The following is a 13,948-nucleotide window of genomic DNA, read 5'->3' on the forward strand; positions in this document are numbered from 1 at the left end:
TAATAACTCTAAATTAAGCATAATCCTAACTCTATAGTACATGTTGTTAATTAATATTACTTGAAGGTATAATTACACTAACAAGCACACCTTAAAATAAAGAGCAGGTTTAATGGTCTTAAAAATAAGCTTTGGATTTCGGGGTTAAACAGGTTTGATTACATTTAAGTTCCATTAATCCAGTAATGTGTTTGTGTATAAGCAGTAATAAAGTTAATTAAAAAAGGTTGCCTTTGATTATCCAGCTTTTCATTTATTTAAAATACCGTTAAGATGAAAACCTTTAAGTGTCACCGGCCCACCGGTGGGCCCAAAATCTTTACATATTTAAAACAGTAATATCCTATAATAAACATAAACTAATCTTGACAAAATAAAGTAGAGGAGCTGTAATTTATCAATTTGCAACAAGAATATTTTCATATTCCTAAGGCGTGTTCAGACCTTTATTTTGAAATAGCAATGAACATGAAAAATCATGAAAGAATGGTTGAAACCTCAGTTTGTTTTCATGCCAAGAGTTCAAAAGGTATCATCCATTAAATTATTTTAGAAAAAAAGATATTAAAATGTTTTTAATAACGCATATGGAAATGGAGGCGCCCTTATATGGGCAGTAATGGAGTCTGGTTGTCACCTAGTGAAAATGTTTGGTACTGCGCCCAAACAAAATCTCACTGAAAGCTCATTTTTTGAGATATCAACCTAAAATTTGAAACACAACTTATTCAGATTTTTGGCTTTGATTTTCTAGCAGTTTTAGAGTCGGACAGGTTTTAAAAATATATATTTTATATAAAATATGAATAAATTAAATTTTTTATATTGTACATTTTCATAAACTCAAACTTCTATAACTTTTTTTTTGTTTCACTTTCTTAATTTATTTCACTTCAACATAAATCTGCCAAATGTCTTCTTTAAAACAAGACCAATTTTACGTCTATACAAAGCATCCAAAGCATTCTTTAATTACAACCATTTAAAGTCGAAATGTGCATTTTCATGTATATTTAAAAAAAGGGGGGTGACACTTAAAGGGTTAAAATGGCTAGTGAAATATCAGCCCAACACAAATCTAGCAGGAGCGGGTGGTCAAAAAATACAAAAAGAGAGAAATCAACAAATGAAATTCAGCGCTGTCGATCATAACATTCTCTTCCTCCATAGCAGGCTAGGCCAAATGATTCATAATTGAAGTTTTTTTCTATACTATTTCTTTTCTTGCTGTATGTTAATTACCTTGGCTACATAAACATCTGTAATGTCTTTGTTTCCTATTTATTTTATAAGCAATTCAATAAAATGTTTTGCTTTGTTAGGTTACCAGAGTATACGTGTGAAAACCCCACACTTAATTTATAAACTGAATGGAACAAAAGTTCTGATTTATTGGGTCAAAATAAGGAGATACATTTAATGCTTTTTTTACAATTCAAATGTAGAATTACAATCCAAATAGTGAAATCTATAACAATGAAATGTTATACTTATTTCCTTTTCATGGCATCAAATAGACAAAAATCAGAGTGCAACACACACCTGAACACTTTTAATCTAAACATAATTGCTATTCAACTGCATTATGTCTATAGACAACTGAGATTTCTGATTGTTTTGTTATGATTTTATAATCAATACTAATGTCAACTGTATCACTGGGATGTACATTTAACTAATTATCCTTAAATTGCCGGTTCAAAATAACTATCACTACATGCATTGCAGTTGATGGCGCAACTTATGATGTTTGATCTAGCCAGTCTTGTCATTTTTTCACTCCTTTTTGTTTCCCCATTTGGCCATCTTGTTGTTCACGGGTGTTTTCATGAACTTGCTTGACTTCATGTATCCTGCAATCTTCTCGATACTCTGACAGGGAACACAATTATATTGGAGTTACAGGTTAATCCTTATACATTACAAATTACATGAGACTAACTAATCTTTCTGTGTGATAAAAGCTGAATCCAAACCTCAAAGCGATCCAGGAAACATCTAAGGTTTTTGTAGTCATCCAGGCATGCTGGGTCAAACATACGATGCTGATCAAACAACTCGTACATGATGAAGTCCACAAATGTGATCTACAGGATGAGACAGTGGGATAAGCACGTCAAATAATCTCATGGGATGTACTATTATTTCGAACTATTTAAAATGGACAAAGTACATGTGTTTTGTGTACATTATGCTTATTTACCTTGCACCCAGCAAACCACTTCCTGTCGCCAAGGAAGTCAGAGAACTGTTTTAGAGTTCCTGGCAGTTTCTCAGTGTAACATGATTTGGTTTTGTCCTTTAATCAAATTCAAAAAAGGATTACAAATCATGTTATCTTATCAATTAACAAAAAATGTATAATATTAGCTAATCATTTCTAACTGTAATACATAGATTTATATACAATCAATCACTCACAAAGTCTCCGTAGCAGAGCTGGACAAAACCATTGCGGAAGTCCATCGCCTGGTTTTCCATGATGTCAACTCTCACCTGCTCTTCTTCAGTTTCCCCACCTAGAAAAATTAGATGGAGATGTTTTACATTACTTAGACGACTATTTCCAGTGACACAAAAAGCTTTTTTTACTGAAGGAATAAATGAATCAAGTTCTCACAGAGGTTGTTTTTGCGGGCGATGTATCTCATGATGGCATTGCTTTGGACTATCTTTGTGTCACCATCCTCCAGGTAGGGCAACTGGTGAATAAAGGTGATGGTTAGTTATTGCATAACTTGCACAATAAATACCATTGGAGTGACTGTGTAACTTACATTAGGAAAGTCTATCCCAAGTTTCTCTTTCTCATTAAGCCAACAGCTTCTGTCATAGTTGGGAGCTGCAAGACAAGAATATAAAATCAACTCCCCCCGTCACTGTGCTTTTATAAAGAAGATCTGGTTATGTCTGCGGAGCAATGGTGACCATATCACTTACAGTCACCACAAGAATAGAACTTCTCCTCATACTTAGTACCAGTGTATTCCAACAGCAGGCGGATTGGCTGGGCAAGCTGTTAACAGATGAAATAAAAGCCATGGAATGTTATATAACGTGCTGCTGAAAAATGGTTTTCACTTGAAGTGATTAACAGAGGGTCGAAACTTCACAATGCGTATTTATATAGGTAATGTTCTTATTTGCATATTTATGAGGTAGCACTAAAAGGACAAATACCTAATTGCTGGAAATATTGCAACACAGATCTGCTCTAGATTGCAGCCTTAAAATATTGTCATCTATTTTTTTTTTTTTTTAAGACATAACTTTTTCATGTCAATTACATTAAAAAAGTTAGATTGGTCTCATTTGAAATCCGAAAACTTAAGAGTGATTCTGACCAACCAGCAGTTGGCCAAGGGATAGAGTAGGTTTTAGGGAGTCAAATGTTTGTGCGGTTTGCTGTGCCACATTTTTGATAGTTTCCCTCAGGCATGGAGATACATAAGGCACGAGAATGTCCTGTGACTACAGACAGCGTACGTTTAATGTGATGCAGTATTATTTGTTTGCTAAAGAATTCCCAGCTCTTAAACATATTATGTTAACTGCATTAACTAAAACAATAGAGCAATTGTGTTTCGTCCTAATTACTGGGGTGTAACCACACCCGAAAAGGCTTCAAATAAACTGGCATGTAAACTCAACTGTAATCAAAGTAACGTTAGCATCTGTGGCCATGGCGAGACACTCTAAACGAAAAAAAGTATCAACAAACTCGTATGCACCCCTGACTTTGCCAAACTAACAAACAGTTCATTTCTAGAGTCTCGACTTACAGTCCACAAAAGATGTTCATTTAAACAAGCTGCGAATATGGATTAGGTTTGATCGTTTTTAGACATGAAACCACACGAATCTTATATTCGTGATAACTGCGTGACTTTTACGAGCAAAAAAACCCAAAAGTTTACGAACGGAAAAAAAAAATCGCAGAAATCAAATTAGAATCAATTAAAAATGTTCAACAGCAGTTATGCAAAAATGTTCATGCAAAGTTTCTCACCCCGCGTATATCCCAGTATGCCAACTTCATTGTCATCTTGCAGCAACAAGAGCGTGCACTGTGCAGAGTTTCTGCTTCGAAATGAACCTAGCTGGGGTCAGAGCAGCGGAATGGAGGAGGGGGCGTGGGCTCTAACTACTCAAGTTAAAGGGATATCACTCCCACAAAATTATGATGTCCGTGCAAAATTATAACCAGCATTTCATTTGAATTTTTCAGCAATGATATGTGCATTCTAAACACATAATCATGGTTATGCTGTTCCCAGAGAACCAAAAAATCGACATGTTCTTATTTTATACATCTCAGGAGCGATAAATTAGAACACATTCACATCATAAATACATGTAACAAAAATAAGCGTTTTTGTTCTTCCGAGAATTCGACATTTATTAACACTAACGGTCACAATAAACGTCTTCCAAATGTCTTGAAAACTTTTGACTATGCAATTCATGCATTTTATTGTATATTCCTATTTACCCTAAAAGGCAAACCGTCTGAAAAAAGTTTGTGACGCAACAACTATAACAGATGCTCTAAAACTCGAAGTTTAGCCCCAAATTGTAAAACTAGAGGGACAGGCTGGTGAAAAGGACAGAACACAAACAAAGCCTGTGTCTTTGACACTCAAGCCAGGTCAACTTGATTTAAATAGAAATGGCAAGCTGTCTGGGTTTTCCAGGCCACACGGGTTGCCACCATAGCGGTTGCCACTCACTGACAGTTTTCATTAATCGTACTTCAGCAGTCAGTTATGCAGCAAAATGGTATTTGTTCAAATTGTCATAATTATAAACACACTGTCACATCGTTTATCCATTTACATGGTTATTCTTCGAGTTGCCCCAAATTAATCCAAAGTTGCACATTCACAAATAACTTATTTCTGCATTGAAAAATAAAGTGAACAGTTTACATGCAATATTAAATCCACAGACTCCCATAATTATAATATTTTAATTTTGAGATAGAGAAAGCAGAAAAAAATACATTTCACTTTGATATCATGTCTGATTTACAATAAATAGCTAATAATTATTCAATTACAAACACAAATAAAAATGGCTAAATGACTCAAAGGATAACCACTGGAAAATAAATAATATCACAATAAAAGACACATTAAAACAGAACCTGTCAAAACCAAGAATGTAAAGGAGGAAATAATCCATTTAAAAATGACATGATTATGATGGCTCATGACAGAGATGTGCGTAGGTACTTGAGCTCACACAGAATAGCCAAAGAACCAATGCTTATGGCTGTTAGTGTTCAGAACAAGTGTACAAGCAACACCAAATGACGGTTCATTATCTATGACGGTGTACACCACTGATCTTCATGCTGGACTGAAGGTTATGGACAGTGTAAGGTCCACAGTGACAGAGGGGGAGACTCCTGAAGCTTGACTGTGGGTTGCTGGAGCCTTCATCGACACTGTAAGTGTGTTTTCACAGTTGGTATTCTGCAAAACGTGTGCTTTTGTCAAACATAATGTTGGCGTTTCCTGTGCAATTCTGTTTGCTGCAAGGACTTTAAACCTGCGTTCCACAACTAAAATAACTACAGTACATTTCTAGCAAATACCCAAATAAATACAAATTAAAAAAAGGTATTTAGATAAACACCCATGGAATCAAACTTAGTATGACTGTCCCAGATTTCCCCGATTCACCTTTCGCTCGCACTCTGCACTTGTTGAATAATTGAAAGTGTGTGATGCCTCTAACGTCTGGCCGGTCCTGCAGCCATGCACAGGGAGCCCTGCTCTTCAACCTCCAGCTCCTCTGACCGCACAGCCTGCGTGATCAGATTCAGCTCCTCGCACAGAGTCTCGAAGCGGTACGCCACACGGATGTCTGGAACATTGGTGCGTCTGATGTCGTTGCCCTCCTGCCCCTCTTTCAGATAATGCGGCCCCAGCCAGCAGCTTTTCACCTTGACACAGGACATTTGGATGCATTAGTCAGATGCTTTTCCCTCTTATTCCTTGTATTTTAACGGTCTGTTTCAGTGGTTTGGCTTCAGGATGCACAGTGAGCATCAAGTGGTGACCAAACACTGTACCAAAACTACAAAATTGAATGGCAGCCAATGATTCTCCACACAGAACATACTGTGGGCAGCCCACAAATATCCTCAATGCAAGAGAAGCTGTAATGTAATGTAATCCAGGCCATATTTTCTTTACACACTGTGGATTTGGTCAGGGTTTCAGAGAATAAGGGCATGTTATGCAATCTGCCCATACTGGCATCTAGCTACTGTAATTTGACTAGTGTCACAATACTATTGTGTTTGGATGTACAGCCAACAAAAGTATAAGAAGAATTTATCCTCTATTTTAAAAGCTGGAAGTCCTTAAGTTGAATTTCGGTTAGGAATAAATTATTGTTTTCCCTGCTGAACACAAATCATTTTTTTGAGTTGAGAACTACTGTGCCGTATACAAGTTTTAAAAAATAGGTAACACCTTACAATATAAGGTTCAATTTGTTACCATTAGTTAATGTGTTAGGTATCAATGAACTAGCAATGAACAATTTTTACAACATTTATTAATCTACATAAATGTGATTTTTCAAAAGTGCTATTTTAAGGCTGCATTTATTTGATCAAAAATACAGTACAGTAATATTGTGAAATATTACAAATGTAAAATAACTGTTTTATCTTTTGATATATTTTAAAATGTAATGTCTTAATGTAATGGCAAAGCTGAATTTTCACCAACATTACTTCAGTCTTCAGTGTCACATGATCCTTCGAAAATCATTCTAAAATGCTGATTTGGTGCTCAAGAAGAATTTCTTATTATTATCAATGTTAAAAACAGTCGTACTGCTTAATATTTTTGAGGAAACCATAATACATTTTTTTATAGGATTCTTTGATGAATAGAAAGTTAAAAAGAAGAGCATTTGAAATATAAATCTTTTGTAACATTATAAATATCTTTATTTTCACTTTCTTGCATTCTTGCTGATTAACCCCTGGTTTCACAGACAAGGCTTAAGACTAGTCTCAGACTTAAATGCATGTTTGAGTAGTTTTAACTGAAAGTTACTTGCACTGACATATCTTAACATAAGTCAGTGCCATTGTTTCGTCTCAAGATGCATACCAGTAATGTTTTTTTCTAAGGCACGTTTATAAAAGCTAATTAAATGTCTTACTTTAACTAAGGCCTAATCCTGGCTTAATACTTTTAGGCCTGTTTTCACAGACAGGGCTTTGATGAATTTAAAAAAAATTATTGAGTACTTTTGTGTATGTAGCAATTATCTAGATTAATATACACTTTTAAAGTGTGTTTTTGTTGTTAAGTCATGGTGCCTAATGCATTAACTCATGTTAACAAATGTAACCTTACTGTCTACGAACACCTAAATTTCACTGAAAATGACTTGTGCTGCTGCTGACAGAGGTGTAAGTGGAGATGTGATCACCTGGTGAGAAAATCCGCTCATGAGCACACTGTTTCGGGCCAGTTCACACATGTCACATGAGCTCAGCTTCCACACCTGAGCAGCGATGCTGTACTCCTCCATCAGCGGCTCCTGAACAACCACACACACTAGGTCAAACATATTACAGACCTGACTCAAGAAATAACAGCTATGGGGGAAAAAAAATCATATTTGATGGTATGGTGTGGCTTGCAACCTTTGTGAAGTGGAACTGCAGAGGGTCATCAGTGGACAAAGACACCATGAGGCCTCTGGACAGATACTCAGGTAGAGGATTTCGATGGTAACTGAGGAAGAGGCTGTTGTTGCTGAGCGGGGACATGGCAATGCCGATCTGAGCCAGGTAATACAGATACTGCAGTACAGGAGCCTGACGGAAATACACAAACACTGATCAATTCTTGACTGTTTGCAAGGGGTTTACATATATATATATATATATATATATATATATATATATATAACGTGACCGATATTGTTCTGTCAAAACTTGTACATTTATGTTATGTAACGATATGATTTTAACACATACAAAGAACACAATCATGTATATTTAAAATAAGAACATTCTTTATATCCGAGCAGAACAGATTTCCAAGTACAACTGTGATTCAGACGGTGTCTTTACTTTTCTCAGAAGTAAGCCATGGGAAATATTCTCCGACAGCATAAACCCAGACACGAGGTGGTGAATAGGCCCTGCCTCTCCACAGTGCGGACGTAATACAAACGAATTCATGTTCCTTTGCCTGTTGGGAGAGATGAGTGACATTTAAACAGTCGTGGAGCTAAAAAACGTTTATATTAAGTAGCCTACACAATGGTTTTGACAAGAAGGTTTTCATTTAGTGGTTTGCGTGCCATAAATCTCTTAAGTAAATTTGTACATTAATTCATTAAATGTATTTAAATGTATTGTGGTAAGCAAAATAAGTACTTGGGTGCACCAGTTACCTGCGCAGGTGGTTGAGTACAGTCATATTTGCATACATGTAGTACAGGTAATATGAGTATGGAGGATTGTCTTCCTCCGTCCAGTTCACAGGTTTTGGACTGTCCAGGTTAAAGATGTGATGCTCAGGTTTGGACTCATCATCCACACTATCAAACCCGACAACCTGAAGAACATTCAGGCTCACAATATAATAAAACTGTGACCATACTTGTTGATCATTTGGTTGTGTTAATTTGAAGTTACACAGGGTAGTTGGACATTTGAGTTACTTGTGATTTATCCACTGTTAAAAGTTAAACTTTAATGGCAGACACTTTCTTATCTAAAACATCTAACAATAGTCTTTTTATAGGGACAATAATAAATGTATGAGCCAAGGGTTTGAAACTTTGGATTACTAGGCCACATCTTTCTCTAATGTGGAAAAGTTAGTGAAGTGTAAAATTTAAAACAAATGTTTATTGTAAATAAACTGGGCAGTTAATCATACCTTGAATATTTACACACTCAGAAGATGTGTTAGCCTTCTCTCCACAGTAGCACAGTTACCAATAATTTTGCATTAAAACTAGCTTTATCACATGGCAAAAGGTTCACTCACATGTTGCAGGAAGAGATGCAGCTGTGGGAGACTGCTGGGATTGACAGTGGCTTCAAACAGAGGCATAAAAATGTTCTCTAGCATCTCCTGGAAGTTAGAGAGCTGCTTCTTGGTGTGGTACACATCACTGCACAGGAAATAAACCACCTGTTATCTTAGTTATGCTTTTAATTTAGTCTGAAATGTATATTTCATGTACAGCGGAAATATTGGTATTCATTTTGGAAACAAGTCTACTTAATTAGGTGTTTAATTTTAAGTGCTTTTCAATTTAGTAATAATATACACTACCGTTCAGAAGTTTGGGATCAGTAAATCTTTATTATTATTATTCATTTAATTTTGTTTAAGATTTTATTATTCAGCAAGGACACTTTAAATTGATCTAAAGTGGTATTAAAGACTTTTCCATTGTTATAAAGGATTTCTATTTTAAATAAACACTGTTCTTTTGAACTTTTTTTTCATCGAAAGAATTCTGAAAAAATGTATCACGGTTTCCGCAAAAGTATATTAAACTGTTAAAACTGTTTTTGACAGTAAAAATAATAAGAAATATTTCTAGAGCAGCGAATCAGCATTTTAGAATGATTTCTGAACGATCATGTGACAACTGAAGACTAAAGTAATGAAAATTCAGCTTTACCATCTTAAGAATAAATTACATTCTAAAATATAGAACAGTTATGTTAAATTGTATTAATATTACTGTTTTATTTGGTTTCTGATTAAATAAATGCAGCCTTAAAAACATTTTTAAAATCTTACTGATCCAAAACTTTTAAACAGTAGTGTGTATATATATATATATATATTTAATTTTATAAAAGAATTAGGCCTACAGTAGATGTCCACTTTACATTGATTTTCCTAACGCTCAGTACTCACAATAGCCGTGGCACCTGCACCAGCCAGCGCACATTATCAGAATAAACCTTGTGCTTGACGGCCCACTGAGCCAGTTTATCCCACTCATCTCGTGAGCGGCCGTAGATGGAGAGACGCAGCTCCACATTCTGGTATTTGCTCTCCTCCAGGTCTGCCATAACCTCCTGAAACGCACCAACATACAACTGTCAGCAGGGGGCGCACTTAACCATATGAAACCGAATTCATCAACATGCTTGTTTTGCAAATTTCAAAGATTATAAGGAACAGCCATACCTTGATTATGTGCCCGAAGTATTTCCCCTCAATATGGTTGTCAGTCTTAATAAAGATTTCTCGGAGGATGGACTCTCCAATGGGGTTGTATTTGGAATTGAATTTATCAAAGCGGTGGAATGTGTTACGGTCCTGTGGGAAAGACAGAATTTTTTAAATATTTAAAATAGCAAATTTTCTTTTTTATTATTTATATTTACATTTAATCAATTTATAAAAAATAAAAACATTTTCCCCAGTGTAGCCTACTTACTCCCACATAAAATGTACACACAAATCTCTTTTATTAAAGATTTTTATACACATGGAACATTAATTTAGTGCCACAGTTTGCATTCAGTGGAGAACAACAGTTCATTCATCAGCTTATTCAGTTCTCACCAAAGTGTAAGTCCACTAAGCTTGTGCAACATATTTTTAGTGAGAGTGACCTAGATCCCACACAAACCCAAGAAGTTTGGAACACCCAATTGATATTTGCCTTGGCATATACTGTGTGAAACACTTTTCCTTTTCTTTTATAGTCCAATATTTTATTTCAGTTTTATATTTTTGTTAATAGTCACTTTATATATATTTTTTTATATCAATAAGATATAACATATCAAATATTACCCTTCAAAAGTTTGTGGTCAATAATTTTTTTTAAAATAAATTCAGACTTTTTTTCAATAAGGACACATTAATTGGATCAAAAGTGACAGTAAAGACATTTATAATGCTACAAAAGATTTCTATTTTAAATAAATGCTGCTCTTTTGAACTTTCTTTTTCTCAAAGATTCCTAATTTGTTTTTACAATGGTTTCCACAAAAGTATTAAGCAGCACAACTGTTTTCAATATTGATAATAATAAGAAATGTTTCTTGAGCACCAAATCAACATACTAAAATTATTTCTCAAGGATCATCTGACACTGAAAATTCAGCTGTACCATCACAGGAATTAATTATATTTTAAAATATATTTCAATAGAAACAGTTATTTTAAATTAAAATAATATTCCACATTATTACTTTTTTTTTTTACTGTAGTTTTGACAAATAAATGCAGCCTTGGTGAGACTTTTTTCAAAAACATTTAAAAAATCTTACTGACCCCAATTTTTTTAACAGTAGTGTACAGTATATGCTGTTGTTGTTATTATTATTATTAATAATAATTAGTATTACTATGTGTAATTGCTAGTGATGGTAAAGTATTTTTCCAAACACAAAAACAAAACGCACATCACTGGCAAAGTTTTGCCTAACCAGAATAAGCCTGTGTGCTCGAAACGTTACCTTTGTAAGAATCGGTCAATAAATGACTAGTTTTTGGAGCTGTGGTGTGCCGACCATTTATGTCATGTGTGTAACTACACTTCTTACCGCGTGCATATCCAGAGTGTCTACGCTGAGGTCAAAGGCCGTCAGGTTCATGCTCTCAAACACCTCAGTTAGGGTCTGTCCTCTGCCTTGTTCTACATGGACGATTTCACCTGGGTATTTCTTTATGGCTCTTTTAATGAAGCGCAGCAGGTGCTTCTGATTCATACAGGATGAGGCATGGATGTGTGTGTCCACCTGAAGAAATGAAATGTCAATAGCTAGAATTACATTACTAGGTCAAATAATCAGGTTTTTCTGTGACACTACAGTTTAGCTCAAAATACTTTATTTAGTGGTCGTTCACACAAATGGACAGCAGACCTTCCTGATGTTGTAGAAATCACGGTGAGGGACCTTCTTCTGTGCCGCCAACTCTTTCATCTCGTTTAAGAGAATGTGCATCTGGAACTTGGAGCTGAGGTACTGCAGTCGGCGATAGCAGAAAGATTTCCTGTTGGGAAAAAATATACAATTAGAAATCCATATGTTAAACCTAAACCAGATCAGACTAGTTCTGGCTATTTTGGGGAACACATTTAACCACTCTTTGCCACATTATTCACATTACAAATGAATTACTGGACTTATCCCTTTCAGGATGGGTTTATTTTTACATTTCATCCACAGGTTCAAACTGAGGTCAGTGCATAATGATTTTTAATCAAGCAAAGCAGCTCACTCAGGGACCAGCTCACATTTACAGAATAAGCCGTTTCAATCAGTGATTTGATCATCTTCTTCTGGATCTGCTGCATCAGAATAGACTAAACCTCATGGTGTGCAGTATAACTTACACTGGCCCGTTAATGATGAGCGCCATCATCATGTTCATATCCGCTATGTACTCCTGCAGGTCTGGGTATGGCAGATCCAGCTCTGAGGAACTGATAGACAATACAAAAAAAATTTTTTTAAAGAAAAGAGAAATATATACAGTATATATAAAAATTCAACAATTAGGCCAACTCAATTCTAGGGACTTGCAACTCTGTCGTCTTACTTATGGGTGTATACATGAACAACACCATCAACCATCTTGCAGGTGTAGTCCAACCCAGGGGGCATGTTGGCAGGGTCAAACCCCTCATAGGGGTGGGTTTCTGACACAGGTGGGTGGACTGTTGCACCTGTGAGGTAAGATGATGTACTAATCAGTTTGTAACTGCACACTGATCATACAGAACTCTTAAACTCTTTTAACTATGAAACATATTGGAACTAAAGAAAATAATAATAATTTCCCCAAAAATCAAGCATCGCGTTAGTTCAGGCAGGCCACGTCAGCCAAGCCCGCATCAGCTATTAGCCAGCTGTTCGTGACGTGGTCCAATCCGGTGTCGACATCTATCTCAGCGGCACACTTAAATCTCACACTCCTTCAGCATTTCCCTCTTAGCTTGCTGCTCGCATCTTAACTCCCTCCTCCAACCCCAACTCCTCCTAACAAACCTTCATCTTTCTGATCACTTGTTCTCTTTACAGTGTAATCTTGGCAAATTTTTATTTTATATTGTATTTCACATGTAATTGCTCATTTCAACTCATGTAATTGAGAATTGTAATCATGCATATACTGGTTCTGTTCTGTACCCCATGGGGGGTTTGCCTTGCTGCTCTCCCGTTCTATCCAGGCATAGCTGCATGGACAGGCGTGGGAGTTTTGCCCAGAACAGATCTATACCGCCAACACTAACTGTATGCTATTATCGCAATAAATCTATTTATCCATACTTGGCGAAGTGGTCCTGACTGAACTAAATTCTGTCATCATTTACTCGCCGTCATGTCACGTCATGTCCATCGCCAAACCATGGAACACAAAAGTGAATTTTTGAAGAACATACTGGCCACTTCTCTCAATATAATAAAAAGTGAATGAAGACTGAGGCTGTCAAAATGTCAAAAAGCATAATCTCAACATTTTGCATAAAAACAATTTCACTCTGTTCCACTGATCCTCTATATAAAAATATAATTTCACTCTGTTCCATTTTATGGCTTCAGAATATAACACTCGAGTCGTACGTATGAATGACTATTATTGTGCTTTTTGTCATTGTGGCGGTAATGATGAATATTTTCAGTTTGGTGTGAAATACTGCTTTAATGAGTAGAAATACATTTGTGCTGTGGTTTAACTGATCATGTGTGGTTCATAAACATGCTGCATCTGCAACCAGAGCACCTGCTTTCAGTTATTTCTGTAGTAACTGAAGACGATTCCATGAAAACGTTAAAACCTTCTACTCTCCCAAATGCAGATCAATCCAGTGTGTCTCTTCTATAGTTCTATAGTTAGTTTATAGCTTAGTTCTATTCTATAGTTGTTGTTTTTTTAGTTTAGTTTTTTACTGTACATTGGAAACCAATTAAACC

The 13,948-nt window shown here is 35.7% G+C and overlaps 2 protein-coding genes across 8 annotated transcripts in view; both read right to left on the reverse strand.

The window, feature by feature from the left end:
- Positions 1-1,358: 1,358 nt before the first annotated feature.
- On the reverse strand, positions 1,359-4,145 carry LOC311278462 (glutathione S-transferase Mu 4-like). The gene is made up of 8 exons (XM_084389316.1): positions 4,010-4,145; positions 2,941-3,016; positions 2,778-2,842; positions 2,621-2,702; positions 2,422-2,519; positions 2,204-2,299; positions 1,977-2,087; positions 1,359-1,872 (listed from the first exon to the last, which is right to left on the reverse strand). The coding sequence occupies exons 1-8, from the start codon at positions 4,043-4,045 to the stop codon at positions 1,777-1,779; spliced, it is 660 nt and encodes a 219-aa protein (XP_084245442.1). The 5' UTR covers positions 4,046-4,145; the 3' UTR covers positions 1,359-1,776.
- An 806-nt stretch (positions 4,146-4,951) lies between these two features.
- Positions 4,952-13,948, reverse strand: part of ampd2b (adenosine monophosphate deaminase 2b) — a 29,841-nt gene continuing 20,844 nt past the window's right edge. For 5 of the 7 annotated variants that reach the window (XM_084389317.1, XM_084389318.1, XM_084389320.1 and 2 more), the window contains 12 exons: positions 12,573-12,699; positions 12,367-12,456; positions 11,894-12,023; positions 11,573-11,767; positions 10,203-10,334; positions 9,927-10,090; positions 9,039-9,165; positions 8,437-8,600; positions 8,111-8,231; positions 7,679-7,852; positions 7,462-7,572; positions 4,952-5,950 (listed from right to left, as the gene is read on the reverse strand). In XM_084389317.1, the coding sequence (XP_084245443.1) occupies positions 5,738-5,950; positions 7,462-7,572; positions 7,679-7,852; positions 8,111-8,231; positions 8,437-8,600; positions 9,039-9,165; positions 9,927-10,090; positions 10,203-10,334; positions 11,573-11,767; positions 11,894-12,023; positions 12,367-12,456; positions 12,573-12,699 (1,748 nt within the window). In that variant the 3' untranslated portion in view covers positions 4,952-5,737. The remainder of the gene's footprint in view (positions 5,951-7,461; positions 7,573-7,678; positions 7,853-8,110; positions 8,232-8,436; positions 8,601-9,038; positions 9,166-9,926; positions 10,091-10,202; positions 10,335-11,572; positions 11,768-11,893; positions 12,024-12,366; positions 12,457-12,572; positions 12,700-13,948) is intronic. The other 2 variants (XR_014625437.1, XR_014625438.1) reach the window with 2 other exon arrangements.

Source organism: Rutilus rutilus (genome assembly GCF_951802725.1).
Source record: "Rutilus rutilus genome assembly, chromosome: 19".
Classification (NCBI taxonomy): domain Eukaryota; kingdom Metazoa; phylum Chordata; class Actinopteri; order Cypriniformes; family Leuciscidae; genus Rutilus; species Rutilus rutilus.

Excerpts from the sequence above, each read along its gene's own strand:
- LOC311278462 (XM_084389316.1), bottom strand. The coding sequence starts at position 4,045 with ATGACAATGAAGTTGGCATACTGGGATATACGCGGG. Across the intron at positions 2,300-2,421 it reads AGCTCTGCTACGGAGACTTT|GACAAAACCAAATCATGTTA; the intron begins GTGAGTGATTGA and ends ATTTGATTAAAG. Across the intron at positions 2,088-2,203 it reads AGTGGTTTGCTGGGTGCAAG|ATCACATTTGTGGACTTCAT; the intron begins GTAAATAAGCAT and ends CTCATCCTGTAG.